General features: G+C 47.8%; 1 protein-coding gene across 5 annotated transcripts in view; it reads left to right on the forward strand.

The window, feature by feature from the left end:
- The window catches only part of SERGEF (secretion regulating guanine nucleotide exchange factor), a 230,265-nt gene that overhangs the window by 50,670 nt on the left and 153,412 nt on the right, over window positions 1-26,183 (forward strand). For all 5 annotated transcript variants that reach the window (XM_075548416.1, XM_075548420.1, XM_075548421.1 and 2 more), the window contains one exon: window positions 8,610-8,776. In XM_075548416.1, coding sequence (XP_075404531.1) covers window positions 8,610-8,776 — 167 coding nt within the window. The remainder of the gene's footprint in view (window positions 1-8,609; window positions 8,777-26,183) is intronic.

Consider the following 26,183-nt stretch of genomic DNA (forward strand, 5'->3'; position numbering starts at 1 on the left):
CGTATCAGGCATGAATGAGCTGAAGTATATTAGTATTGGCCATTTTTAATCAGTCAATCATATGATCTACTCTCCTGAGAGTGACTCATTGACGAGGCATGGTATGACATTCTTTGTCCAGAAGAACATCTCACCCTGAAGTACAATGCTGTTCAAAGGGTAATTCCATACATCTAAAGGAAGACCAGGTAATAGAGCTGCTTCTATTCAACTTTACGTACCATACACTAAGGCCAAAGGTGAAAAAATTGAAGATTTTACCAACTTCTGTCGTCTGAAATGGCTATAACATGCAATCAGAGTGCACTAATAATTACTGCTGATTGGGATGCCAAAATTGGAAACAAGAAGGACTAGTAGTTGGAAAATAGGGCCTTGATGATAGAAACATCTTAGGAGACCACATGATAGAATTTGGCATGACTAGTGACCTACTCATTGGAAATACCTTTTTAGCAACATAAATATGACCCTACATAGTGGACCTTGCCAGAAGGGATACATAGGGAACTACATCTGTGGAAGGCAAAGATAGAGAAGCTCAATATTATCAGCCAGAAAAAAGCCAGCGGCAGACTGTGGCACAGACCGTAACTGCTCATATGCAAGGTGAAGCTGAAGAAAATTAAAACAAGTCTATGAGACCCAAAGTACCATCTTGAGTACATCTGGCCGAAGTCTAGAGATTATCCCAAGAACAGGTTTGTTGCATTGAGCATGAAGGACTGAAGACACGTCTTTAGATGCAGAATAACATCAAGGACATCATACATGAAGAAAGCAAACCAAAATCCCAAACTCAATGGCACTGACTCAGTGCTGATGATAGCAACCTTGTAGGACAGAAGTGAAACCGCCTCTGTGGGATCTGAGGCTGCCAGTCTTTACAGGAGCAGAAAGTTTGACCTTTCTTCCACTGAGTCTGGCGGGTTTGAACTTCTGACTGTGGTTAATAGGCCAAAACCTAACCTGCTATGTCACCAGGGCTCCTGAAGAAAGCAAAAGATCATTAAAAAGACAGAAAGGAAATGACCAACATGGGGTGAGACAAGATTCAGAACTTTGTTCTTGACGCAAATGGAAGAAATGGAGTACAAGAACTGAAGAGATTTTACAGGGTGGCTCAAGAAGACAAATAAAGTTATTTTAATGGACTGGACAAAGAATGGGCAGGAGAAGCCAAAAGGGAAAGGAACCTCTTGGAATTTCTCTCACCGAAAGAACTGAAGGAGAAATTCAAGCCTGAGTGCTCATGTGGAAGGATTCTCTGGGTAAGATGTGATACAATGCAGTAAGCATCAAAAGACAATGGAAACAATACAGTCACTGTAGCAAAATTAAGCCCTGATCACTCGCCAGTCATTTCAGGAGGTGGCACATGATCAAGAACCACGGCTCTGAAGAAGTCAGGCTGCAAGACTCCAGGAATTGCTGGAACACCGGTGGAAATGTCTCAGCAAATAGATGCAGTGCTGGAAGCACTCACCGTCTGTGCCGAGACATTCGGAGGACAACGGGCAGAGATCTGCACCTGTGTCCATTCCACTGTGGGAACGATTGCCCATTAGGTGTCCATAATACCACACGCAAGTAAAATCTTGCTGAAGATAATTAAAGAGGGGTGGCAGGACACTGACGAGGAGCTGCCAGACATGCAAGCCAGATTCGGAAGAGGACATAGGATGAGGGTGACCACTGCTGATGTCAGCTGGCTCTTGCCTACAAGCAGAGAATACCAGAAAGAGGTTTATGTGTTTTTGACTCACTGTGTGGAAAATTGTGAACAACATTATGAAGAATGGCAGTTCAAGAACACGTCCATGTGCTCAGGAGGAGCTTGTACATCAGCCAAGAGGCAGCCCTTTGAACAGAACAAAGGTATAGTGAATGCCTTAAAATCAGGAAAGTGGTGTCAGGCTTTTATCCTTTCACCATTCTTACTCAGTCTGAATGCCGAGCAAATAATGTGCGAAGTAAACTCCATGTAGAGGAACGTGTTACCGGGATCAGAGGAAGGCTCATTAAGAACCTGCGATACGCAAATGATACAACTTTGCTGGCTGGAAGTGAGGAGGACTTGGAACACTTGTTGATGAGGATCACAACGTACAGCCTTGAGTCTGGATTCTACCTCAACATAAAACAAAAAAATCCTTGCACTCGAATCAGTAAGCACCATGATGAGAAATGGAGAAAGGACTGATGACAATAAAGCTTCTGTTTTTCTTGGATCCACAATCAACAGCTTTGGAAGCAGCTTAAATGAAATAACAGAAGTGTTAGCTATCAATGCTATTGTCCAAATCCCAAAGCATTACTTTAATCAGGCCTCCCCCTACCTGTGTTAGTCCGGGTAGACTAGAGAAACAAATTTATAGACACTCGTGTATGAGAAAGAGGTTTATATACAAGAGTAATTGAATATTGAGAAAACATCCCAGCTCAGTCCAGATCAAGTCCACAAGTCCAATATTAGCCCATGTGTCCGATACCAATCTATAAAGTCCCCTTCAGACTCAGGAAACACATGTAATGACGCTGAATGCAGGAAGATCAAAGGCCAGTGGGTTGGAAGTCTTGTGGATCCAGTGGCGTTGTAAGCATCTCAGCGCTGGCAGGGGTCTCCACGTGGTTTCTTCAGTTCCAAAACTATGACTGCCTTAGGATAGCTGCTTGTGCTTCTCCTCAGAAATATCTCTTAGGTAGTGAGCCTTGTCAGTAGAGAGTCTCCAAGGGAGTGAGGAGAGAGAGAGAGAGAGAGAGAGAGAGAGAGAGAGAGAGAGAGAGAGAGAGAGAGAGAGAGAGAGAGAGTCTCCCGCCTCCAGGAGGAAATACAGGAGTTCCCAGAATCCTCAGGGGAAGACCATGCCCACACAGAGTCCTCATTGGCTATACAATGGTTGACAGGCTAGACTCCACGCCTTCGCTCGTAATCCCTCAAATTGACAACAGATCATATAACTACCACACCACCCCTGTTCAAAACTCGCCCTAGTCTGTCATATGAGTGTGCCAGATGAAGTGCTAGGATATGGGGAGGAAACCTATGGTTACTACTCTAAGCATTTATTTCGCCCTGCCCGTTCCCCACCCCCCCAGTATGTTTGATAGTCTGTATTATTAAGATTACAGAAATATAATTGACCAAAATGTGCATGAGACAAGTATGTACATTAATAGATAAAGGGACATACATCTATTAGTGGTTTATTAACCAATGTTTTACTGCTAGTGGAGTGCAAGCAAAAAGGTTTGGTGACTGTTGGTCCGACAGGTGAGCTCCAGACCCCCAAATTGGCATTTGCTTGCAGCTTGCTCTACTGGGCTCATCCTCCTGGTCTCCCAGTCTCCTTCCCATGTGATCCTCTCTCACTCGATTTGTCTTTTGGTTTCCGTGTCATGGTTCCTTCCTTCTCTCCGCCCCTCGGTGACCCTCCACGTTCCATTTTCTTTCAATGCTGCCTTATGTCAAGCCGGCCAGGACAGTCCTTGTCTTGAAATGCACCCTGCAAACATCCTAGGTTGTGTTTGTCAGCTCTGCTCATTTGGCTCCTGTCATAGTCTATTTTTCATGAGACCTTTTGAGTGGTATATTTCTTAGATCCCTAGATGATCTCAGTTAATTCTTACATGGACTTGCCATTATGTGTTATTTTACTTGCTGATTTTATTTTGAGCTGTTTTGTCAGGCCTTTCATTTATCATTTATCTGGAGGCACTTACCTATACTTTTTGGATGACATTTATCTATTTTTTATCACAGTAATATATGATTCGTTAAGGGAAAGATTCATCTGTGACATTTGTATTCTGAAGCTGTTTGGATTTGATGGTGTGTTTCAGCACAAGGAAGACTTGTCTCGAGGGTGCATTAATGAGCTTAAAAATGAAAAATGGGTTCATGATACCAGGTGACCTAAAATTATAACTCATGTGTTTATTGCTTTTCTTTCAGCACTTATAGTTCTTGAGTTCATCACGGCCTCCTGGAAAATATGCCAGTGTGGTACACAGCACAAAACATATCAATTTAATTTGATCTCCTCTCCCTACTCTCTCATCAGTCAGGTCTCTTCATCATTGGTGATAATATTGGATGCAGAGTCAGAAGACTCAGGTTTAGCTCTTGATTCCACTACTTGCTGGTTGTTTAAACTTGACTCAGTCATTTAATCTCTCTAAAGTCCCGTAACCTCATCTATGCCATGAGTTTAATAATCCGTGCTTCATTTAATTGGTATGCAGGCTGAGTTAGTGCCTATGAACTCGCCTGCCATATAAGAGGTAGTCAATACATGTGTGTTGAAAAGAAAAGAAAAAAATAAAAGGTCCTTCCTGTTTTCTGGTGAACCGTATACTGCAGAGGGTGTTTGGAGAGAGACAGCCAGATGCAGAGAGTGCACCTATGCGACTGACCAAACTTAGGCAGGAGGCTGCAAGCCGGATGTCCAAGTCTGCCTGCTTCCTGGGCTTGTCTCTAACAGACAGTCTATGGCCTCCCCAGGGAGCACGAGGATTAATTAGTTCATCTTTGTGAAGTGCTTTGAAGGTGAAAAGCGCTATGTAAGTGGAATGGCTGAGTTGCTACTGGAGATGAAATAACGGTGCCACCTTATTTTGGCAGTTTTGCCTGTCATGCACATCAATAATCAATAGCAGAGAAACTTCTAAGATGTTTTATTTGATGTGAAAGAAAAGCTTCATTGTGGGATCTGGGATAGCATAATTTTTTTATGCAGTCTTACAGATAGCAACGTGCCAGCTCTTCCCAGCAGGGTCATTTAAGAAGTTACATTCTCAGCTATCGGCTTCCTGCAAACCTCCCACGAGGCAGGCAGCCTGGGCCAGTCCTAACAAGCTCTGGTAGAGGACCAGTGTGCCAGTTTGGGATACTTTGTGGGCCTGTGAGCTTGTCTTGGCCTAACCCTGCAAAAGTGAGGGAAGTGCATGGCTATCCAGCGATGTGGCCCGGTATCATGAACAACAGGTCCAGTAGACCCACGAGATAACAGAAGGAGATGTGGCTTAGCCATGGGGCTCTGGTCAGGCTGCTTCTCTGAGCTATACATTTCTCACCTGTTAACTTATAACAATAATCTTTGCACTGTGGACCGCACATGTTGACACTCAGATGAAACTGCATGGCTTCTAACTGCCACCGAGTGGTTTCTGACTCAGAGCGACCCTATACGACAGGGTAGAGCTGCCCCTGTGGCTTTCTGGACTGTAGCTCTTTATGAGTATACAAGGCTTTGTCTTTCTCCCGCAGATGGCTGGTGGCTTCAAACTGCTGACCTTGTGGTTAGCAGCCCAACATGTAACCCTTAGTATCTTTAAATAACACCTTCCCAGTTCTAGGGATGAGGGCCTCGTCTCTTCTACCTCTGCAGTCTTCATTTGATATCACTTGACATGCCCCTCCTCCTCCCATCCTCAACAGTGTGGGGCTCCTCAGCTACAGGGATTGCTCTCGATCACAGGAGGCAGCTAACAACCAGTGTGTCTTCGTGGGCCAGGTCCCGCTTCCCTGTGACCTTCTGTGTTAGAAAGATGGGCTAGCAGCTATCAAAAGATATCGTGTCTGGGGTCTTAAAGGATTGAAGGTAAACAAGCTGCCATCTAGCTCAGAAGCAACAAAGTCCACATTGGTAGAAGCACACCAGCTTGTGTGATCACAAGGTGTTGAAGGGATCAGGTATCAGGCATCAAAGAACAAAAAATCAGATTGTTGTCAATGAGGAGGAGTGCAGATTTGGGGACTCAAGACCCATCTGTAGGCAACTGGACATCCTCTTACAGAAGGGTCGCGGGGAGGAGACAAGTCAGTCAGGGTGCAGTGTAGCACCGATGGAACATACAACTTATCTCTAGTTCTTTAATGCTCCCTCCGCCCCCACCCCCCAGTATCATGATCCCAATTCTACGTTACAAATCTGGCTAGACCAGAGGATGTACACTGGTACAGACAGGAACTGGAAACACAGGGAATCCAGGACAGATAATCCCTTCAGGACCAGTGGCGATACTGGGAAGGTGGGGTGGAAAGGGAACCAATTACAGGGATCTACATATAACCTCCTCCCTGGGGGAGGGACAACAGAAAAGTGGGTGAAGGGAGACGTCGGACAGTGTAAGATATGACAACATAATAATTTATAAATTTTCAAGGGTTCATGGGGGAGGAGGGACCGGGAAGGGAGGGGAAAATAAGCTGATCTCAAGGGCTCAAGTAGAAAGCAAATGTTTTGAGAATGATGAGGACAACAAATGTACAAATGTGCTTGACATAGTGGATGGATGTATGCATTGTGATGAGAGTTGTACAAGCCCCCAGTAAAATGATTTAAAAAAAAAAGCTGGGCTAGGTGATACCGGAAATCCTCCCTCCAGCAGCCCAGTACTTTATGGTAACAGTGGTTTAGCAAGGTACCTTTAGAAGATAAATGGTGGATTTCTGCTGATTTGCTTTTCACGTTCAGATATAATATTTCATTTCTGGGTAAACCCGCCCGGTACTATTTCCTAGGGACATACGATGAGTAAGAGATGGTCTCTGAGAAGCTTGGATTGCGGTGTCCATGCTAGCAGTTGATGCGCCCAGTCTTAGAAGTGACTCCCAGGAGGGTGAGCTCCCCCTTCTGGGAAGAGCTGAGTCATCAAGTAAGAGGTTCTAGAACTGGCAGTGTTTGAGCTGGACTTTCCAGGTGGAGCCATAGACTACCAGGTAAATGCTATATCCGTGGTCAAAGTAGCAGAACATGCAAAGGTATGAAATAGTCCATCTGAGTGGACCTTCTCCCAGGAATCAAAATATACCAGGCACTTTTTGAACTACATCCTGTTCCCGCCTTCAGGATGCCCAGGAGTCAGACTCCCGTGAACTGCTTGGCATCAGAGTTGTCCACAAGCAGCTTGATCCCGAGAACCACGAAGCCTTTCACTCCTGCAATCAGCTGACATTTCTCGCAAACGTCTAAGGCTGTTTATTAGCTGCCACTATAAACCATTTGTTGAACGTGGGGCCAGATGAAGCTTTAATACTAAGAACAGAGTATGTAGTAGATTTGTCTAGAATTTAATATGCATTACTCGGTGTTTTGTCTCTTATGCAAAGTTTCTCTTTGTTAAAATAAACATGTATAAAGAATTTATACAGCGCACATGGTTATGCATATTTATTGCAGAGAATCTGTTAATAATCTATGCCTCATAGGATTTGGCATTCCTGTTGAAATAGCAAATGTGGCACTTGGTACAACTGAATGAGTGTGGTGAATTTTCTCTTATCTGGGAGAAGAGAGGCCATTTTTCCTTTTTCAAAATTTCATCCTCCCCCGCCCCCCTCTTTATCACTGGCCAGCTTCTCGCTTGCCCCATCTGGGGCTTGCGTGTTGCTCAGGCTCTGAGCGATTTTGTCTTTTCTTTCTTCTTCCTCTGTCATTCCTTTCCGCTAGCATGCACAGATGCTTCCCGGGGGGCAGTTAGATCGTCCCTTGGGGGAAGGATGTGGATTCTGAGAGGTTCTTCCCGTCACAGGAATGGGACTGACAACACGTGTTACTCGTCACTGGTGGCACGAAGAGCCAGCCTTCCAGGCTGGTGGCACGAGGGCAAGTCAGCACTGCGGGGAAGGTCAGGGCGAATAATGGGGGCCCTGGGGTGGGTGGGACAGAGGTGCACCTGAGAACAAACATTTGAATGGAGCACAGGAGGGAGGGAGATGGAGGGAAAGGCCACCCAACAGTGGGCACTTTATGTATCGTCATGTTCCTAAACAGACGCCGTTGGCTTCATTCTGATCCTGGCAGCGACCCCACATGTGACCCGACTGAATAGAATGGCATCCCATAGGGTTCTCCATGGCTAATGTTGTGGTGCCTCTTGGGGGATTTGACCTTCCAGCCTTTTGGCTAGCAGCCGAGCATGTTAAGTGTCCACATCCTTTGGGGGTAGCAGTCAGAACCATATCTATATCTGTACGAAGTACAAGAGCATAGGCTTTAGAATCAGACAACTAACGATGTTAGAACCCAGAGCTGGTACTCATCCCTTGTTTGATCGTGGGCAAGAAATGTAACCCTTCTGAACCTCTGGATGGTTGTGTACAAGAGGAGGATAAGCAAGCTTCTGGGACATAGCAAACCCAATCCTACTGCCACCGAGCCAATTCCAACTCAGCATCCTGTGCACAGAGACGGAGACTAACTCTGTATGGGGACAGACAGCCTCGTTTTCCCTCCTGCAAGCAGCTGGTGGACTTGGACCTCTGACCCAGCAGTTAGCAGCCCAGTGTTTGTCCCACAGCGCCACATAATCCCTCCCTGTCAGCGCACAAATTCCAAGGTCTAATGACCCTATAGGACAGAGCAGAACTGCCCCTGTGGGTTTCTGAGACTCACTTTTTACAGGAGCAGAAAGCTGCATTGTCCTCCCTGGCTGGTGGTTTACAGCCCAATGCATTACCCGCTCCAGAATCAGGGCCACATCATGTGCCCCGTGCAATAGTTGGTACTAAAATGAATACTCGGGTTCCTTTCGTAACTCATTGCTTACCCCTGAGAGCACCGCTGTGGAATGAAACCTTAGTTCAATTAATGTTTGCCTTTTAGAGACTGGCAAGGTGTTGACCTGGGGCCGAGCAGACTACGGTCAACTAGGGAGGAGAGTGGAGGCCCCTGAAGACTGGCGAGGAGAACAGCGTGACCCCCGCCCCTTGGACTCGAGACCACGAAGCAACGTGCCCTCAGCTCTGCATGGCTTATTGGGAGCAACTGAGGTAGGAGACGACCACTCATGGACGTGTCACCTTTTCTTTGCCTTTTAGGGAAGCATTTACTGTGGGCCCCTGTGGGCCAGGCTTTATGACAGGTTCCCTGGAGGACTCGGAAGAGTCCCTTGCCCTCAATTTGCTCATGACTGAACGTGGCAGATCCGGCCATCCCAGAAAATGATATAAGGCAGACTGAGGTGACCCCTTAGAGAGGTTTCAGGCTCTAGGGCAGGGGTCCTCAAACAGGGGCCAGTTCTCTGTCTCTCAGACTCGTTGGAGGGCTGGACTATAATTAAAAAAAAACAATGAACAAATTCCTATGCACACTGCCCATATCTTATTTTGAAGTAAAAAAACAAAAGGAGGAAAAAACACCCAGCGGGCTGGATAAATGTCCTTGGTGGGCCGCATGTGGTCCGCAGGCCGTAGTGTAAGGACGCCTGCTCTATGGGTTCACTTGAAGAGAGAGAGGACTTTAGAATTTAGGGAGTTGGGTCAGGCTTCCAGGACCCTGTGGCTCTGCACCTTGCCTGTGAGAGAGGAGGACTTTGAGGCGACTGCAGCTGCTTGGACAGAGCTGTGGGGACAGGGAAGTGAAGACTGTGGGTTTGCGCTGGAGCATGGGGCCTGTGGGGGAGAACATAAGGTGATATCAGAAACTGGGGCCTTTACCACCGAGCTAAATGTTTGCCTTTGCGTTTATATTTCCCAGTGTGGAAAACATTGTGGTTCAGTTACTTTGTCAAGCCATTTGGCTCCCTGAAATTTCCTGAATTTTTGCATTTAAGGCCAGAGTCTTAATTTCTCTAGGGGGCAGCATGTTTTGGTTACTGAATTTTACTTTACTGCTGCCCTTTAATACAAGACAAGAAAAAAGATGTGATTTTTAGGAAGAACAAGAATGGCCATGCGGGAAATGTGCTTTGGAACCTGAGTTGGCTTAATGAAGGGACTCGGTCTTCATTCAGGCTCTGTCACAGAAATTAATAAACTAGAGAAACTTCTGTAATTAGCATCAGACTAATTACAACCCTCTCCATACCTAGAGGGCTTCCTTTCCCCAGGGTCCGGCCTGGATATGCAGGGCAGCTCTCAATTTTTGCTTCCCATCCCAGGTCTGGTCCCCCTGAGCCCGCCCTCAGTGCTGGGGAGAGTCTGTCTGTCTGTCTCTCCTTTTCTTTTCTTGATACCACAAAACTCATTGACCATGGTGATCATAGTAAAACTACCCATCACCTTACCACTCTCACAAGCTGCACTCTTTACGTGCACACGTTACACTTCCACAAAGTTGTATTGGTGGCACTCATGACGGCTTGCAGCAGTCTCAAGCCATTTTGTCATAAGTAGCTTGCTTTTTAAATGGTCTTTAAGAGGGTCATTTAAAGTGGGCATATAGCACGACAAGAGCCCTAGTGATGCAGTGGCTCCTTATGGGGTTGTGACCCGCCCTGTGGGCAGTTCGAGACCACCAGCAGCTCCGCGGACATCTTTATGACCTTTGTATATAGATCGTGCTAGAAGACTCCAGAGTGTCTGGGAAAGAAGTGGACCACGACCACTAGTGAACGTGAATGGATTAACCAGACTCCTTGTTTGTGAATGGGTTAAGGAGCCAGGAACAAAGCCCTGTAGGCCCTTTCCTTTGCCTCCCCCAGGACACTGAAGACGTTGGGGCTGGTGGCACAGTGGAGGAGGTGCAGAGGAATCTCTGCTTTTATTGGAAGATGAGGACAGTAATAGCCCTGCAGTGGTCAGCGGGGAAGCTGACCTGCAGAGTGCGTGGCGCGCAGTAAGCACTCAGGAACCATTGGTTCTCTCTCTTCCTCCTTGAGGCCTTTTCATGCCTCACAGGGGCTACACTGTGTAGCACTGTGACAGGCACGATCAGTGCAAACAGATGGCTCCAGAGCCTGACATGGATGTCACTTTTGTTTAGCTTCTTTGCAGGGCAACGTGAGAGTCACCTTGAGCCCCGAGCCCCTTGGTTGCTGTATTCTATCGCCCCCTTCCTGCTCTGCTCCAGGCACTGTGGGGGTGGGCTGGGGTGGGGGGCACTCTCTGCTTTTGCTGCAGGTTCGGTCCCCAGGCTGTTTCCTGTTGTTAACTTGGACTTAGGCATTATCTCCAGCTGTTGATGACCAGGTCTGGTCTGTCGGGCATCTGTTTGCGTGAGGCCAAGGTAGAGCCAGGCCACTGGACAAGCCAAGGCGTCTCGGAATGGATTCACAATGGAAAAGACTAGAGCCGCACTAACTAGGTGTTGCCCTACTCATGGATTTGGCCAGGGAAGGCCAGGGACACCTGGGAAGAGGCAGGAGTAGCCTTGTTCTAATGTAAACCTTCGTGACCTTCAAGGATCTGAAGGCAGCCCGTAAGCTGATTCAAGTTTTCACATCCAAGAAATAAGTAGGGTTAGAGGAGTGAGCTCACTGGGCCAGGGCCTCACATGGGTGTCTGCAGGGAGGGTCACGTGGGAACGAAAAAGAGGTAGGCAGCTGTACAGCGGTATAGCCACTCCTGTCTGCAGACACAGGAAACAAGGCTGTTTAGTGCTTCCTGTGGGACAGGCAGTGTCCTGAGTGCTTTATGCAGACTGTGTTAGGTGATCTTCACGTACACCTGTGGGCAGGTGCCATAATCGTAGCTGAACGCAAAAGGAGCCCAAGGCTCAGGAGAGTTACCACCCTGGCTCCGGATCACATAGTAGGTAAATGGTGGAACTAGTACTTGAGGTACTTGAAGAGGCTCCTGCACTGGGAGTACAATTCAGGGGTGCTCTCTTATCCTTTTCATGCGACCCTGCCCCCGGATGTCAGTCTTTTGGAAGTCTGGGTTCAGGCTTTCAATTCTTTTCTTCTCAGCTGGGTCTCATCTCTAGTTTGTTACTTGAGATTTTGGACCTGCCTGGCTGCTCTTTCTTGAATGTTCTCATGGTGGTGAAAACTGTGTATTTGGCCTACTGCTCACTTTGATGTGGCTACTGGGCCTACTGTGATTGCTGGAAAGTTCCAGGGTAGCACAGTGATGGGGTTTAACCCCCTGCACGTCAGGGCAGAGTGTTTGCAAGCGGTCTGGTTGATTGGCGCCTCGACAGCAGTGCAGACCATGGCAGCTATTTGCTTCTTAGCCACAGGTGGGGCTGATACCTGCACATATCCCGTGGCACTCTGACTTACAACTCTGGCCAAAGGTGGAGGCCTGCGTTTCAAAGTTGGGAAAGAAGTACTTGTGCTCACTTAATGGGCACATTAGGGGCTCCCTGAGATTCAGAAGCAGCTGGCGTTGGGTCCCTGGTGTGGTAAGGGCATGATCCAGAGACTTTTAGACTGAAGATAAATAATGTCACAGAGGTTGAAGACTGGATTGGCAGTTGGCGGATCTGTGTTCTAGCTTTGGCTCCTTCCCCTCAGTGTCTCTCTGTGTGGGTTGGGGATGTTTTCACGTCCATTGAGTGGATTCTGACTCATAGCAACCCTATAGGACAGTGGTTCTCAATCTTCCTCATGCCACGACCCTTTAATAGAGTCCCTCCTGTGGTGGTGACCCCCAACCATAACATTATTTTCATTGCTACTTCATCACTGTCATTTTGTTACTGTGATGAATCATAATGCAAATATCTGATATGCAGGAAGTATTTTCATTGTTACAAGTGGAACATAATTAAAGCATAGTGATTAATCACAAAACAATATGTAATTATATATTGGAAAATATTTATTTCTAATGACAAGTAAATGAAATTTTGTCTTGAAGCAGGGTGTAGCCTGGGTAACAATCTTCACACCGGGTACTTGTATGTAGGCCTATATGCATGTGGGCGGACTTGCCTGGAGCCAGATGGAGGAGCTGTGTCTCGGTTCCTAAGATCATCGTAAATATGTGTTTTCTGATGATCGTAGACGACCTCCATGAAAGGGTCGTTTGACCTCCAAAGGAGTTGTGACCCACAGGCTGAGAACTGCTGATGTAGGGCACGGTAGAACTGCCCCTGTTGATTTCTGAGAATATAACTCTCTATGGGAGTAGAAAGCCTCATCTTTCTCCCTTGGAGTGGCTGGAGGTTTAGAACTATCGACCTTGTGGTTTGTAGCCCAACACATAATCCACTACACCACCAGGGATCCTTTGAGGATGTTAGACAGGTGATCCCTAGTGTCTCTCTCTCGGGTTTTTATGTCATGGACGTAGTCGCTACTTGAATTTGTAATAATTAACATGACTCCTGCCTCTTGTGCTCCTGCTCATTTCCACAGCCAGGGTCTGTTGGCTCCATTATGGGGTCACTGAAGCCCCTTGCTGCCCGCTCAACTTTGGCAGATCTGGGGGTGTTAGCTACTCAGAAGCTTGAGACTTGATGCCTCGCCCTGGATCTGTTCTCTGGGTTCTGGGCATTGGCCTTGTCCCCAAGGCCTCTGGAGATCCGGTGTGGTGCCCTTGCTCCTTAGTCCTTGGCAATCGTGATGGCCCTGTGCTTGGTCCCTGGGCCTCAGTTTGGCACCTCTACTGCCTGTTCATCCCTCATTTTTCCAGGACAAGCAGTTTGGCTTGATTCTTTTCCAATTCTGACACGGCTTTCTCTAGTTTCGGGCCAACCACCCCCTCCACAGGCTCTCCGTGTACACTGTCCCACCTTTCGGCTCTCCTGAACCTTTCTGACATATACCTCCTCCTTGACTTCGCGTCCTTGCTTATGATCAGCTCAGTAAACATTGGCTGACACCTGCAGAGCACCGGTGGCGGTGCTGGTTAACCAGCGGTGGTGGGTGGGAGCTGGGTGCAAAGATAAAGAACAAACGGCCCCTGTCCTTAAAGACCTTCCAAGCTTGTCAATCAGCCTTCACTACAAGGAGTAGAAGTGCTGCCGGAGGAGTGTACAGAAGGCTAAGGGAGCAGCAAAGACGGCATGGTGAGTTTTGCTTAAACTGGGCTCTGAACATGGAGTAGGACTTTAGCCAAGGTGGAAGGACATTCCAGGACAAGGGGACACCATGAGCTAACATGGAGAGCCTGGATCAGAATTTATTTCCTGGCGCATCCCTGTGGTCAAGCTTAGTCCTGGAACGGGACTGCCTGTGTAGCCTGCCATATCCCTGCCATCTGCCCTTCTGATGGGTGTTCTGTCAGAATGAAAGTGACTTCCCCATTTGACTGCAGTGTGGTGCTGCGAAACAGGCCTGAAGAGATGATTATCCCCTTCTTTCTGATGGAAGGAGCTCAGGCCCAGAGAGGCTTGCTAGGACACGAGAAGACTCAAGACACAGCCTCCTTCCTAGGGCTTCTGAGGCGCCCTGCTCCGGGCTCAGGCTGCAGTCATGGTCCTGAGTCATGTTCCTGGTTTAAATTCTGCCCACGTTTGGGTGAGGAGCATCTGATCCCAGTGAGGGAGCTCAGCGCCCGTGTGCACATGTGTGTGCACACAGCCATTGGGCAGGAGCAGGAAACGTGGACATAAACAAGAGCTGAGCAAGATGCTGGGTCATCAGCAAGCCCAGATGCCGCGAGCCCTCCTCGCGCGGCAGGACTAAAACTGCTGGCTAGAGGATCAACCTGTGCACAGGGTCTCAGCGAAATCTGTCAGAATGCGTGGGGAAGAAGCTATTTTTAGTTTGCCGAGTCACTCTCTCGGCTGTGGGAGCTGAGGTTTGAGCCGGTCCCCTATGCTTTCCCCAGTGGGATTTCTGCAGGAGAAATACCACTTGAGCGCTGTGTAAAACCCATTAACGAGCCTGGAAGTTTCCAGGGTGTCTTTGTCCCGCAGCTCCCCCGGAAGGCTGCCTTTTCTGAATGACCTTCCTCCTTTCCTATATTTAATGCATTTCTAATTTTAAGTTTGTGTCAAGACGGTGGGACTTCAGTGCCCTAAATAACACAGAAATCTACCACCGGCAATCAGCTGAGTCCAGAGGGCTCTGACACAGCTGAACACCACCTGAGAAAGCATTCCCAAACAGCCCTCTGGGGAGTCACCTGCAGCGTTGCGGTCCCTCCCAGAGGGGAAGGGGGTCTTTGAGACCCTGGGGACCGGGCGGGGCCGACCCTCTACTTGTAGCAGAGGGCAGCGCTTTCAAGATAGGCAGCAGCGCTCACCTCGAGCTGTCCTAGGGATGAGAAACGCTCCCACATCTGTGCCTTAGCTGCTGACATAGAAGGAGAAATAGCAGAAAGCCAGCATCAGAGCAGGGCTGCCTGTGCTGTGTGTAGACTCGGCTGTCGTGTGGGAGAGAGCCGGCAACGGCGGCCACAGCAGGCACTTGCTGTTGCTTGACATCGAGTGGACTCTGACTCCACCTGCTCCCTTCTGGTTTGTTTATGCACATCACTTCTCTCTGCTCTAAAATGTCAGGTGCAGGCCGGCAGGGGCCTGTCTGCCTTGTTCACAGCCGGGCTCCTGGCCTCTGCAGTTCTGTCCAACACCTTGTGCGTGCTTATTTGGCTGCTTATTGACCAAGTGAATGCAAAGATAAAGCACGGGTTTTGGGGGACGGTGCCCTCTTCAGCTCCTCTTTGCTGTCCCCCTGCAGTTAGTCCTTTTAAGTCCTGGGCCAGGCCAGGAGCAGGCATGTCCATGTTTTCAGGCATGTTGTCCTCATGTGTCCTGCAGAGTCAGAGAACAGACCGGCTCGGACCCTGCAATGTGCTCAGATCAACCTGGGCGTTTTGTACAAAGGCTGCTGTCGCCGATAGGGCTTCTAGGCCTTCAGCCCTGTGCAGTTGACCCGAGTACTCTCACGCACGGTCACCGTCAGTTTCCTTCTTTAACAACGCAGACACTTAGGCTCGCCCGTCTATCCCAGCAGCACACAGGGCAGGATGTGGGCAGCAGGGAGAGCCGTTCCTCTCCTAGGCATGGCAAACCAGTGTGCGGGCTAGCTCCACTGCAGGACAAGGCAGACCGTGATGACAGCGCCAGAGCGTCCAGCAAAGGGAATTTGTTGGCCCCGCCCCTTGCGTGCCCTGGGGCATTTTTCTGGCCTTGCAGTCGCTGTCATGGTGGTCCTCTTGGGTTCTGCAGGCTTGCTGTGGGTTGGGTGGGAGGTAGTGGCTGGAAGGGCTTCCTAGATGGGAAACCTTGACATTAAATTAGTTCTCCAGGGAGAACGTGTACGGTACCAGGGGAGGGAGGGCTGACAGGATCTTGCATTTGGGAGGAAAGCAGAGGAAGCACAGCCGGATAAAGACGGAGCCCTGACAAGAGAGGAAGAAAGACCACTGAAGCTAAGGGAATTTCACCAGGAGCAGAACGATAGCAAGGCCACAGAAGCCGGGGGCTGAGGAAGACCCCAGGATTTTCACCCAATTCAGGCTGAGGTGACAGCTCTGAGAGCAGCCTCAGTGGAACCGTGGCAGCGGGCCCAGAGGCCCAGCGAATGAACCCCAAACCAAACTCACTGCCGCCGAGTCGATGCTGACTCACGGTGGCCTGACAGGACAGAGTAGACCTGCCCTGAGTTTCCGAGACCGCAGTTTTTTCTGGGAGTAGAAAGCCTCATCTTTTTCCCACAGAGTGGCTGGTGGTTTTGAACTGCTGATTTATTTGGTGGTTAGCAATGTGACACATAACCACTAGGCCAGCAACGCTCCTAGGGAATGAATGGGCGGTGATAAATACAGGCTGCTGGTCGGAGGAGACTCGGGGGCTGAGGGAGGCTTGGCCACCAGCTCAGTCTCTTGGAGGGAGAGCTTGGTTGTTTGTAAACATGGGAGACTGGAGTGTTTCCGAAGGCTGAAGGAAAGGATGAGGGGGGAGAAATGAGCTGATCCCAAGGACTCAAGTAGAAAGAAAATGTGAAAATGATGATGGCAACATATATACAAATGTGCTGGACACAGTGGATGTATGGATTGTGATAAGCGTGGTAAGAGCCCTTGTAAAATCATTGTAAAACAAGTTTTTTTAAAGGATGAGTGAGTCACAGTGAGAGGGGGGAGGAGATTGAGAATAGCGCTGCAAGAGCAGTGGAGGGAGCAGTGACCCCCCTCGGGGAAATCACGTTGCTGCCACCGTGAAGCAGGGGTCGATGCTGACAAGCAGGACGGGCACTTTCCCAACACAGGAGTAAAGAAAAAGAAATCTCTCGAGATAGACAACTGGAGCCGAGAAGAGAAGGGCTTTCATTGAGCTGCCTGCGTGCCTTTGTCATCGCATATTACCTGCTTTATGTATTCGTTTGACGGATATTTGCTGAGAGAGGTACCAAGAATAGAGAAATCAGAGACAAAGCTGAGCTGCCCAGTACCTGGCCGTCAGGTGATTATTTAAGTCCATTTCTAAATCAAGCTCCCTGAGGGCAGGGAACTGCCTTACTTGTCTCTGTGGAATTAGTCATCAAATAAGTGCTCAGTCACTCAAGTTTCCTGAAAACGTATGAGAACCATGGTGGTGACTGGAATCTTCCTGGTTACATTGAAGTCCCGTGGGTCCCTTGAATTAAGGGCCTGTGTGAGGAGGTGGCTTCCTTTCCCTGTGGTAGGTTCATGGGCACCAGCTTGTGACGCCTGGTAGTGGAAAAAGAAAGACCCCTCTACTGGCTCTGATCCCTGGAGAGTGGGCAGGGCAGATGTTCCTGGCCTTACTTTGGGGTGGCGGAACTGAAGTTCAGAGGGCAAGTTGTCACCAGCCAGAGTCACATAATACATGGCAGAACTGGGACTTGAACCTGCCTCAGACCCCGCATTCTCCTGGTGGTCCTCCCTGTACACCAGTGGCTTCTTTTCTGGAAAATTCCTGAGCAGGTGGCCGTCCTTGCGGGTCCCAACCGGAGCCAGCATTCATTCTCCAAGGACAAGCAGCCCGGAAGGAAGGAAGGAAGTAGCTTCAGGACGATCGTTGTCGAGCGCAGTGCTTTACCATGGAATGGGTTGGAATCTCTGCTCTGTCAGCTGGGAGCCATCTCTCTGACTATGGGCTAGTTGAAATCTCTCCAAACCCTAGATTTCTCACAAAATGAGGGTAACAGTATCTGCGTTTCTTCACCGATCGCGTTATTAGAAGATACAAATAACGTATGCAAAGGCTTTTATAACTTTAAAGTTCTACACAAAATGTGTGTGAAGGGTTCATTAAATGGGAACCACTCGATGCGTTTGATACAGGTTTGCAGTAGATATGGTTCAGAGCGGCTCTTCTCTATTATTCGCTCGGCAGAGTCAGAATCCATGAAAAGATGCCTGAAAACTCGCAGTCAGTATCCGCGCTGTGCCCAAGAGCATGCATCCCTACTGAGGTAGCCGTCGGCATCGCAACCAGGCTGCTTCTGGCTGGCTTTTTCTCAGCTGCAGAGGAAATCCATCAGTGCTGATTTAAAGTCCCGGTGAGCTCATGTGTCACCACCATGCTCTGTAACACTATAGCTGCCACAGGCCTTGCCCAGGGTCACCCTGGGGCTGACCAGCTGTCTTTCGTTGCACTTGACCTTGAAAATGAGGCTGTCCCAGTGTGAAAGTAAATCGAGTAGCGGTTTAGAATTAAAGTGGAAGCCGGCGAGGGTGTCAAGGAGTTTGCATTGGTCTGAGGGGAGAGAGGCGAGGTCTGGGAGGCAGGCGGAGTTAGCTGTGTGTGCATGGGTGGCCAGGGGACTCGGGCGACCTTCGTCTCCATCACTGTTGTCTTAGCCTGGCTCCCAGGATCGGTTGCCTGATTAGTGACAGCTACTAGCTGCTAACCCTTTGGCTCTCGTTTGACCTCACCCAATCCTGCCCGTACCCAACTGCCAACGCGCTCTTTCTAAATTTAAATCTGATGGTGCTCTGTATGGTCTTACTTTTTAATGACTTTACACCCAAGAGGAAGTCCACCATCCCTGGTTTGGCGTCAAAGGATCTTGATCAGCCTTTGTCAAAACATCCAGGCTCACCTTCTACTCGAATCTCCGTGGTGTCCCATAACGTACGAAACCAATGAAAGCATCAGGCTTTGGGCTCTGTCTGAGTTGTTACATATGCTGGTCAATCTGCATGGAATACCTTCCCTTTTGCCATTGCCTGCCCGGACAACTGCTACCTGCTGTCCACTGATGACAAAGATAGCATCTTATATTCATCTTGGTTTTCTGAAGAAAAGCCACCTCTTCTCTATTGAGTTTCCTCTGCTTGAAGTCATTATCTGCCTTTCCTGGGCCTATTCACCTGTGGTCCCCGAAGCCCTTTCCCACCTTCCTTCACCCTCTCAACCTTGAGTCATCTTGAAGTTCCAGGGGTGGAATTTCTTGGGTCACTGGAGTCCTGGATCCATGGCTATGATAAACCCTATCTTTCCGGTGCCTTTCCCAAAGACCTCCTCCCGCCTCATTGACCCCCATCTGGGCAGCTGGCATTCTCTGTTCATTTTTCTTTCTCAAGAACCCTACCCTGAGCATGGCTTGGCTTTCTCCAGTCTTATTGCCTGGGGTTTGGACTTTATGCCCCAGGTCCTTGGTTTGAAGGCTGATTCACCACCCAGTGCAATGCTCTCTGCTTGGTTCTGAGGGTTGCTACTGCTTGAGCCCTGCTCTCTGGAGGCCTTTTGTCAGTGGGACCCCTGGTGCTGACACTGACCTGAATCACACCTTTCTTTGTCACCCTCTTTGGGTACTTTATATTGCTTGGCTGCCAAGACACCAACCTTTTAGCCACCCTGAAGAATGCCCATTGGCTCCAGCCTCCTTTTTTGCCTGTAATGCCTGAGACACCGGGGTCCTTGTCTGGTTGGTGGCCATTGGGGTGAATAGAGAGAAAAAAGAGCTCCTGTCACTTCCAAAGAAACCAAACCAGGCCGTTCTCTCAGGAGGCAGCTATCAGACCCCATAGATGACAGTGCTAGTTGTTAGCGGGATCACTAAGTGGTGACTTGAAGGAAGAGGGTAGTCTTTGCGTGGTTACATAAACATGTGACAGCAGTTCTCTCAGTAGGGACCTCCTGCACCCAGAGATTGCTGTTTGCAGGAGATCACTTTTTACTGTGATGCCTGACACTAACTGAAATTTGGGTGACTGGCTCTGGTTAGCAGGAATGAAAGGAGACGGACGTATTTGCCAAAAGAGCAGTGGCTACAGTGATCAATTATGAAACCACTGGATTTTCAGAAAGGCCACAATTACAAGAAGAAAGCAAAGTCAGAGGCAGAGCTGGGATACACACACAGGTGCTGGGAGGCCACTGCATAGCTTCCATGGGAACCTCCCCATGGTCAGCAGAACCACCTGGCTGAGAAGGTCGCTAGTCACCGCTGAACCAAGTGTCTGTGGCATTGTAGCAAGGGTTTTAGGATTGAGGAAGCAACATTCCATACTCCCGGAAGGTGGTTGAATCATTCTTCACTATCTTTTCCAAGCTTTATTTCCTTGGGAGCTCTTCTGGGTCAGCGTTTGTTATTAATAACTTGGAGCATGCACACCATCTGAGGATATGGCTTTGTGCTGGTTGATTTTTTGTGTCAACTTGACTAGGCCATGGGGCTTAGTTGTTCGGTCAAGCGCTAGCCTGGGTGCTTCTGTGAAAGCATTCTGTTGACTTTGGTTAGCATTTGTAATCAGCTTCCTCTCAGTAGAGGAGATTGTCGTTGATACGTGGGGAGACCTCACTCATCCAGGCAGATGAAGGCATTAGAGCAAAGAGGAGGTTTCCTGGAGCAGAAGCATTCTCACTCCCTCAGGACCTGGATACAGTTCTCCTGCTGGCGTTTCCACCCTCCACCTAGCTCCTGACCTACCAATTTCCAACTCAAGGCTAGCGGAGTTTCTAAGCTATTGCTTAACCTCTGGATTTTTGACCATTGTACGAGCTAATCCTTAAAATAAATCTCAGTCTCTCAATCACACACACACATAGAGGAGACCCGGTGGAATCATGTTGGGCTGCTAACCGCAAGGCCAGCAGCTTGAAACCCCAGCCTCTGAAGGACAAAGAGGAGGCTTTGGAAACCCACAGGAGCAGTTCTTCTCTGTCATGCAAGGTCACTATGAGTTAAAATTAACTTGACGGTAGTGAGTTTGGGGACACACACACACACACACACACACACACACACACACACACACCTTCTCTCTCTCTCTCTCTCTCTCTCTCCCTATTGCTACTATTTGTTTGCAGAACTTGGACTAACAACAGATCTGTACAGAGTGACAAACGGGAAGGGACTTGGAAGAATCAGGAAGCTTTGCCCTGTGGATCGATCCTTGGCTAAGCTGCTTTGTTTCTCTGAGCTGTAGATTGTACATCTGTCAAATCATCATCATCATAAGACTTTTAGGTCTCCCTTTCCAAGTTGTTGTCAAAATGATGCCGTGAAATGTGAAATCGTATGACAAATTATGCAAGCAAGAAACAAATGTTAAGTTTTGCGAGTAAATTTTTTTTTGTTCTATTGGACCGTCTGTGGGTTTTCAGGAAACTTTAATTTCTCGTGGTTCTTAAAGTCCTTGTCAGTAGTTGTTACAGAGGTGGGGTTTCATATGAATCATTTCCACGATTCTGGTTGTCTTCTCAGCCCGCCAGTCCTTGTCAAGCAGCCAGCGGGTATATGTTACATGAAGAGTGTGGCCTTGGAATCTGGCAATAGGAAGGACAAGAGGAAAGTCCTGAGACTGTCTAGGTGGAATGTGATTGCACAGGTAAGGGCTGTTGCTTGTGAGCAGAGAGATACAGAGGTAACATCAGGGAAAAGAGGATTGACTAGGTCTCCTGGATCTTTGGGAGAGCTCCTTAGAGGAGATGTGATTCAAAGGCTAGGAGAGACTGAGTTCGGTGGGTGGTAAGATCAAACTTTGTTAGGCTCCTGGAGCACCTATGTAAAGAGGCTGGTTCCTTCTGAGGTGAGAAACATGGAGGAGGGATGAGGCAGTGGCGGGGGGATGGTGTTGGCAGAAAGAATTGTCTGAGGAAAACAGGAATGTTTGCTTTAGAAATAATGATCACTATCAGTTGTTGAACCTGTGCATCGCGGTAACCCCAGCGGGCAGAGTCAAGCTGCCCCACTGGGTTTCTAAGGATGCAGACCGCCACCCCTTAATGCCCTATTTTCCTCTGGTGGGTTTAACCTGCCAGCCTTTCGGGTAGCAGCTGAGTGCTTTACCACCGCAGCCCATGGTGCCTTGCTGTGTGGTGACACAGAGTGGACACTGCGTCCTATGACTTTCAAGCCTCCTGTCCTCTTGGGCAGGGGCTGAGGGGCTGAGTCACACAGTAACAGTAGGCACTCAAAGAAGTCTGGGAGGCATGAGCTAGACATAGATTCAGACTTGTCTGCCATGGGCAGTTCTGTTGGTTGGTTGTTAATGACTTTGTGCTGTATTCCTGCTGGAGGCAGAGGACCGAGAATGGAATGCTGGCTTCTCCAGGTGTCCAGCATGAAGGCACAGAAACACAAGTACCTGGATAAACCCCTCAGGACCAGTAATGAGAGGAGCAATACCAGGAGGGTAAGGGTACGGTGGGGGAGATCACAAGGATCTGCATATAATCCCCCTCCCCACTCCTCCAGGGGGACAGACAACAGAAAAGTGGGTGAAGGGAGACATCGGTCAGTGTAAGACATGAAAAAAATAATAATTTATCAATTATCAAGGATTCATGAGGGAGGGAGGGAAAAACGAGGAGCTGATATCAAGGACTCAAGGAAAAAGAAAATGTTTTGAAAATGATGATGGTAACATATGCACAAATGTGCTTCACACGATGGATGGATGGATGGATTTTGATAAGAGCTGTATGAGCTCCCAATAAAATGATAAAAAAATACAAGTATTTTTCTCAGTCTGCATCACCCCACTCCTGAGCTTTCTACTTAGGGGTAGGAACACAGAGACTCACTAGGGCACCTTTCCCTTTGCGTCCCTCAAGGTGAATTCGCTGCTGCCGCACGGGTCTTGTGGGAGTGGGTCTGTGGTGACTGCGGTGCAGTGCATTGATCGCTCTGCTCCTCTGGCCTGATGACCAAGCTGCATCATTTCTGCATGCCTTTCGACACTCACTAGCTCTGTCATGATGATGGTGCAGCTGGCGGCCGCAGCCTCAGTTGTGGTGGACTGGGGAGAGCAATGTCTGAGCCGATAGCAACAGCAGCTAGCGTCCATCACGTCCCGGTGGGGTGCCAGGTTCCCTACTAAGCACTTTTGGGGTCACCATCTCCTTATTCCTCCCGACCACCCAGCAGAGTTGGGTTACTGTTTCCCCCTTTGCCAATGAGCAGGGTAAAGCTGGGGTGAGGTCACTTGTCCGAGGTTCACAAGCGATGGAGTTGCAATGAAAAACCCAGAAAAATCCTCTACAAAGCCTGGGCTGTTATTGGACATAACCAGAGTTCCATTTTGTCCTCTGACCCTTAACGCTTAGTGGGACCCAGGGCCAGGGACTTGGCTTCTCCAAGAGTTCTAACATCAGTATCCCCGGAAGCTCCGGTCCCTGCTGGTGATTTCTTTTAGCTTTGAAAGTTTCGTTTTGTTTTAAGGAGGCACTAGAGCTACTATTTATTATTTCCACAGAGACACCATTAATTTCAGACAATGAAGAGAGTACATTGTAAATTACTGTGGATCTATGCTGTCCTTCACCGTGGACATTGTCTGTGTCCGGTACAGTCGTCCTTAAACACCTGTGGCTTCTGAGCACTTTGAAATGAGACGAATATGATTGAGGGGCTGCATCGTAAATTTTACTATGCTTTGATTACTTTCTGTTTAAATGGCAATGCGTGGCTGGTGACAGTAGACAATGAAGGTATAGTTTACTAATATAAAACTCCAAAGAGTACAGATATACCTCTATTTTCAACTCATCTTTACTTTGTCTCCTCTGAGTCAGAATCAACTTAGTGGCAGAGTTTGGTTTTAATTTGAGTGCCAACCAAAGCTTCTGATTTCCATGTTTACTTTCCCCAGAGATGCAATACTTTGAGTTTTTGGCATGTGCAAATATAAATGATTACCTTGCTTTCTCTATGAGGCTTGTAGGAAATAGGAATAACACAATGTGTACCTCCTCTGATGAGGAAACTGAAGCACAAGGAGGCTGCATATCCCACTGTAACACAACAGTGCCCAGCCCTGTGCCGCCGCCCTCACAATTACTGGTATGTTAGACTGCTAGGACCTCAGTACACATTAATTGCATCAATCAGTGACTATTCAAAGCCCTGTTTTTGAAGTTGTAGACCTAGAATCAGAAAGTTAGGTCTTCTGGTTCCTAGCCAAACTTTCTCTTTCACTGGTGTATCAAGCCTAGAAAACAAGTAGAGCTTCTGCTCATTAGATAATTATCTTAATGTTCAGTGCCTGAGGATTTCAGTTTTCTCTTCCATTTTTTAATGTTGTCATGTACCATTTGATTTTGTCCTTTTACATAAAAACAACCAACCAACCAAACTCATTGCCGCCGAGGCGATGCTGACTCATGATGCTGACTCATAGGACAGAGAACTTCCCCTTGGGGTTCTGAGGCTGTCAATCTTTATGGGAGCAGAAAGCTTCATCTTTCTTCTATGGAGTGGCTGGTGGGATTCAACTGCGGCCCTTGCAGTTAGCAGTCCAACACGTAACCATGACACCACACGGGCTCCTTTTATTTTTCTATAGAGATTATCATTTTAATCCAAAGGGGAGAGACAAAGCTTTCTGCTCATGTAAATATTACACTCTCAGAACCCCCCTGGGACAGGTCTGCTCTGCTGATAGGGTTGCTATGGTTTGAAAGGGACTCAATGGTGGGTTTAATTAATCATAATGATGACAAAAGATATACGAGACAATGATGAAATATCACGAGTTGGATGATGGTGCTGTTTCCATTTTGCAGATGTGAAAAGTAGCATGCAAGTCAGAGGAGCAGGTTTATTAAGGTGGAATCTGTGGTCAGAAGAGAATTGAGTCTCTGCTCTTGATTTCACTTTGGGTACCGATGGAGTAGTCCAATCACACCAACTCGTTCTTAGAAATGATAAAAGCCCGGAGAAAATGTAAAGAACAGCTGGAGTTTTGTTGTGGCCGGAAATAGGCAGAAATTGAAGGAAGATCTACGTTTGGAAGAAGGGTTTATCGTAGAATGATTTCCTCATTTTATGATTTATTTTGACCTGAGGGCAGACCTCAGCTGGCGATGACTCCTTGGTCTCACTGACACCAAGAACTAGAGCATGAAGTTTATCATTTCCCCAGAGCAGTGGTTCTCAACCTTCCTCAAGCCGCCACCCTTTAATGCAGTTCCTCATGTGGTGGTGACCCCCAACCATAAAATTATTTTCATTGCTACTTCATCACTGTCATTTTGCTACTGTTATGAATCCGGTGACCCATGTGAAAGGGTCGTTCGACACCCAAAGGGGTTGCCACCAGGTAGAGAACCGCTGCCTCAAGGCTGGTAAGTAGGAGGGAGAAGTCTTAGAAAGGGGAGAAATCTGATGGAAGATGACCCCAAATCTGTAGCTAGCCCTCCCCTCGGTGTTGCTGACCCTGCAGGTGTGCATGTCTCAGACAAAGACAAAGCAGGCCAGCAGGTCTAAAATAATCACACAGATAGATCTATCAGCTGCGGGCCACTGGCGGTAGGACCATAAAGCCCTAAAGAACAAGCTCAAAGGCTTAACCTCCAGACGCAAAGACATAAATCTGTGTGTATCCACTGATGACATGACTGTTGATATAGAGAATCTTAAAGGATATCCAAAAACAACTATTAAAAACCAAGAAGAGAATCTAGCAGGGTACAAAGTCAACAGTCAGAATTCAATTGTATTTTTTAGGTCGTCGCAGCAAAGAATTGAAAACATTAAATGTAATTTCTTTGCAGTAACATGAAAGAGGATAAGCTATTTAGATAAAAGCTTAACGAAAATGTGTAATACTTCTACAATAAAACTCGGGAAATATAGCTGTTTAAATTAAAGAAGACCTAAAAAATAGGATATATCATGTCCATGGATTGGAAGACTCAGTGTTGTTGTCAATTCTCAAATTGATTTGTAGATTTATAGCAATCCCAATCATAATCCTAACTTTGGAACCTGCTTTTTTCAGGGGGGAGGGGGCGGGGAGGGGGTGGAGGCTGGTGGACGGTGGTGGTAGAAACTGGCGATTGGATTATAAAATTTATATGGAAACTTACAGGGCTTTGAACAGTTAAAGCGTTCTTGAACAAGAGGAGGATTCACTTCACTATAGTCAAAAGCTGTTGTAAAACTACAGTGTGGTCTTGGCATAGGAGTCATCAAATAGACCAGTGAAACAGAAGAAATACCCGCGCTTCTGTGGTCATTTAGTATTCACCAGAACCAGCCCTCTAGTAAATGACACCAGAACACTGGGTACCAACATGAACAATACGAACCTCACATGCCGGGTACAGTTTAATTTGACTTGGGTTATAGATCGAGATATAAAAGCTCAAAGTGAAAATAAGCCTCTAGAATTAAAATAGGAAAGTATCCTCATAACTTCAGGT

This window comes from Tenrec ecaudatus, chromosome 4, assembly GCF_050624435.1.
Source record: "Tenrec ecaudatus isolate mTenEca1 chromosome 4, mTenEca1.hap1, whole genome shotgun sequence".
Lineage (NCBI taxonomy): Eukaryota > Metazoa > Chordata > Mammalia > Afrosoricida > Tenrecidae > Tenrec > Tenrec ecaudatus.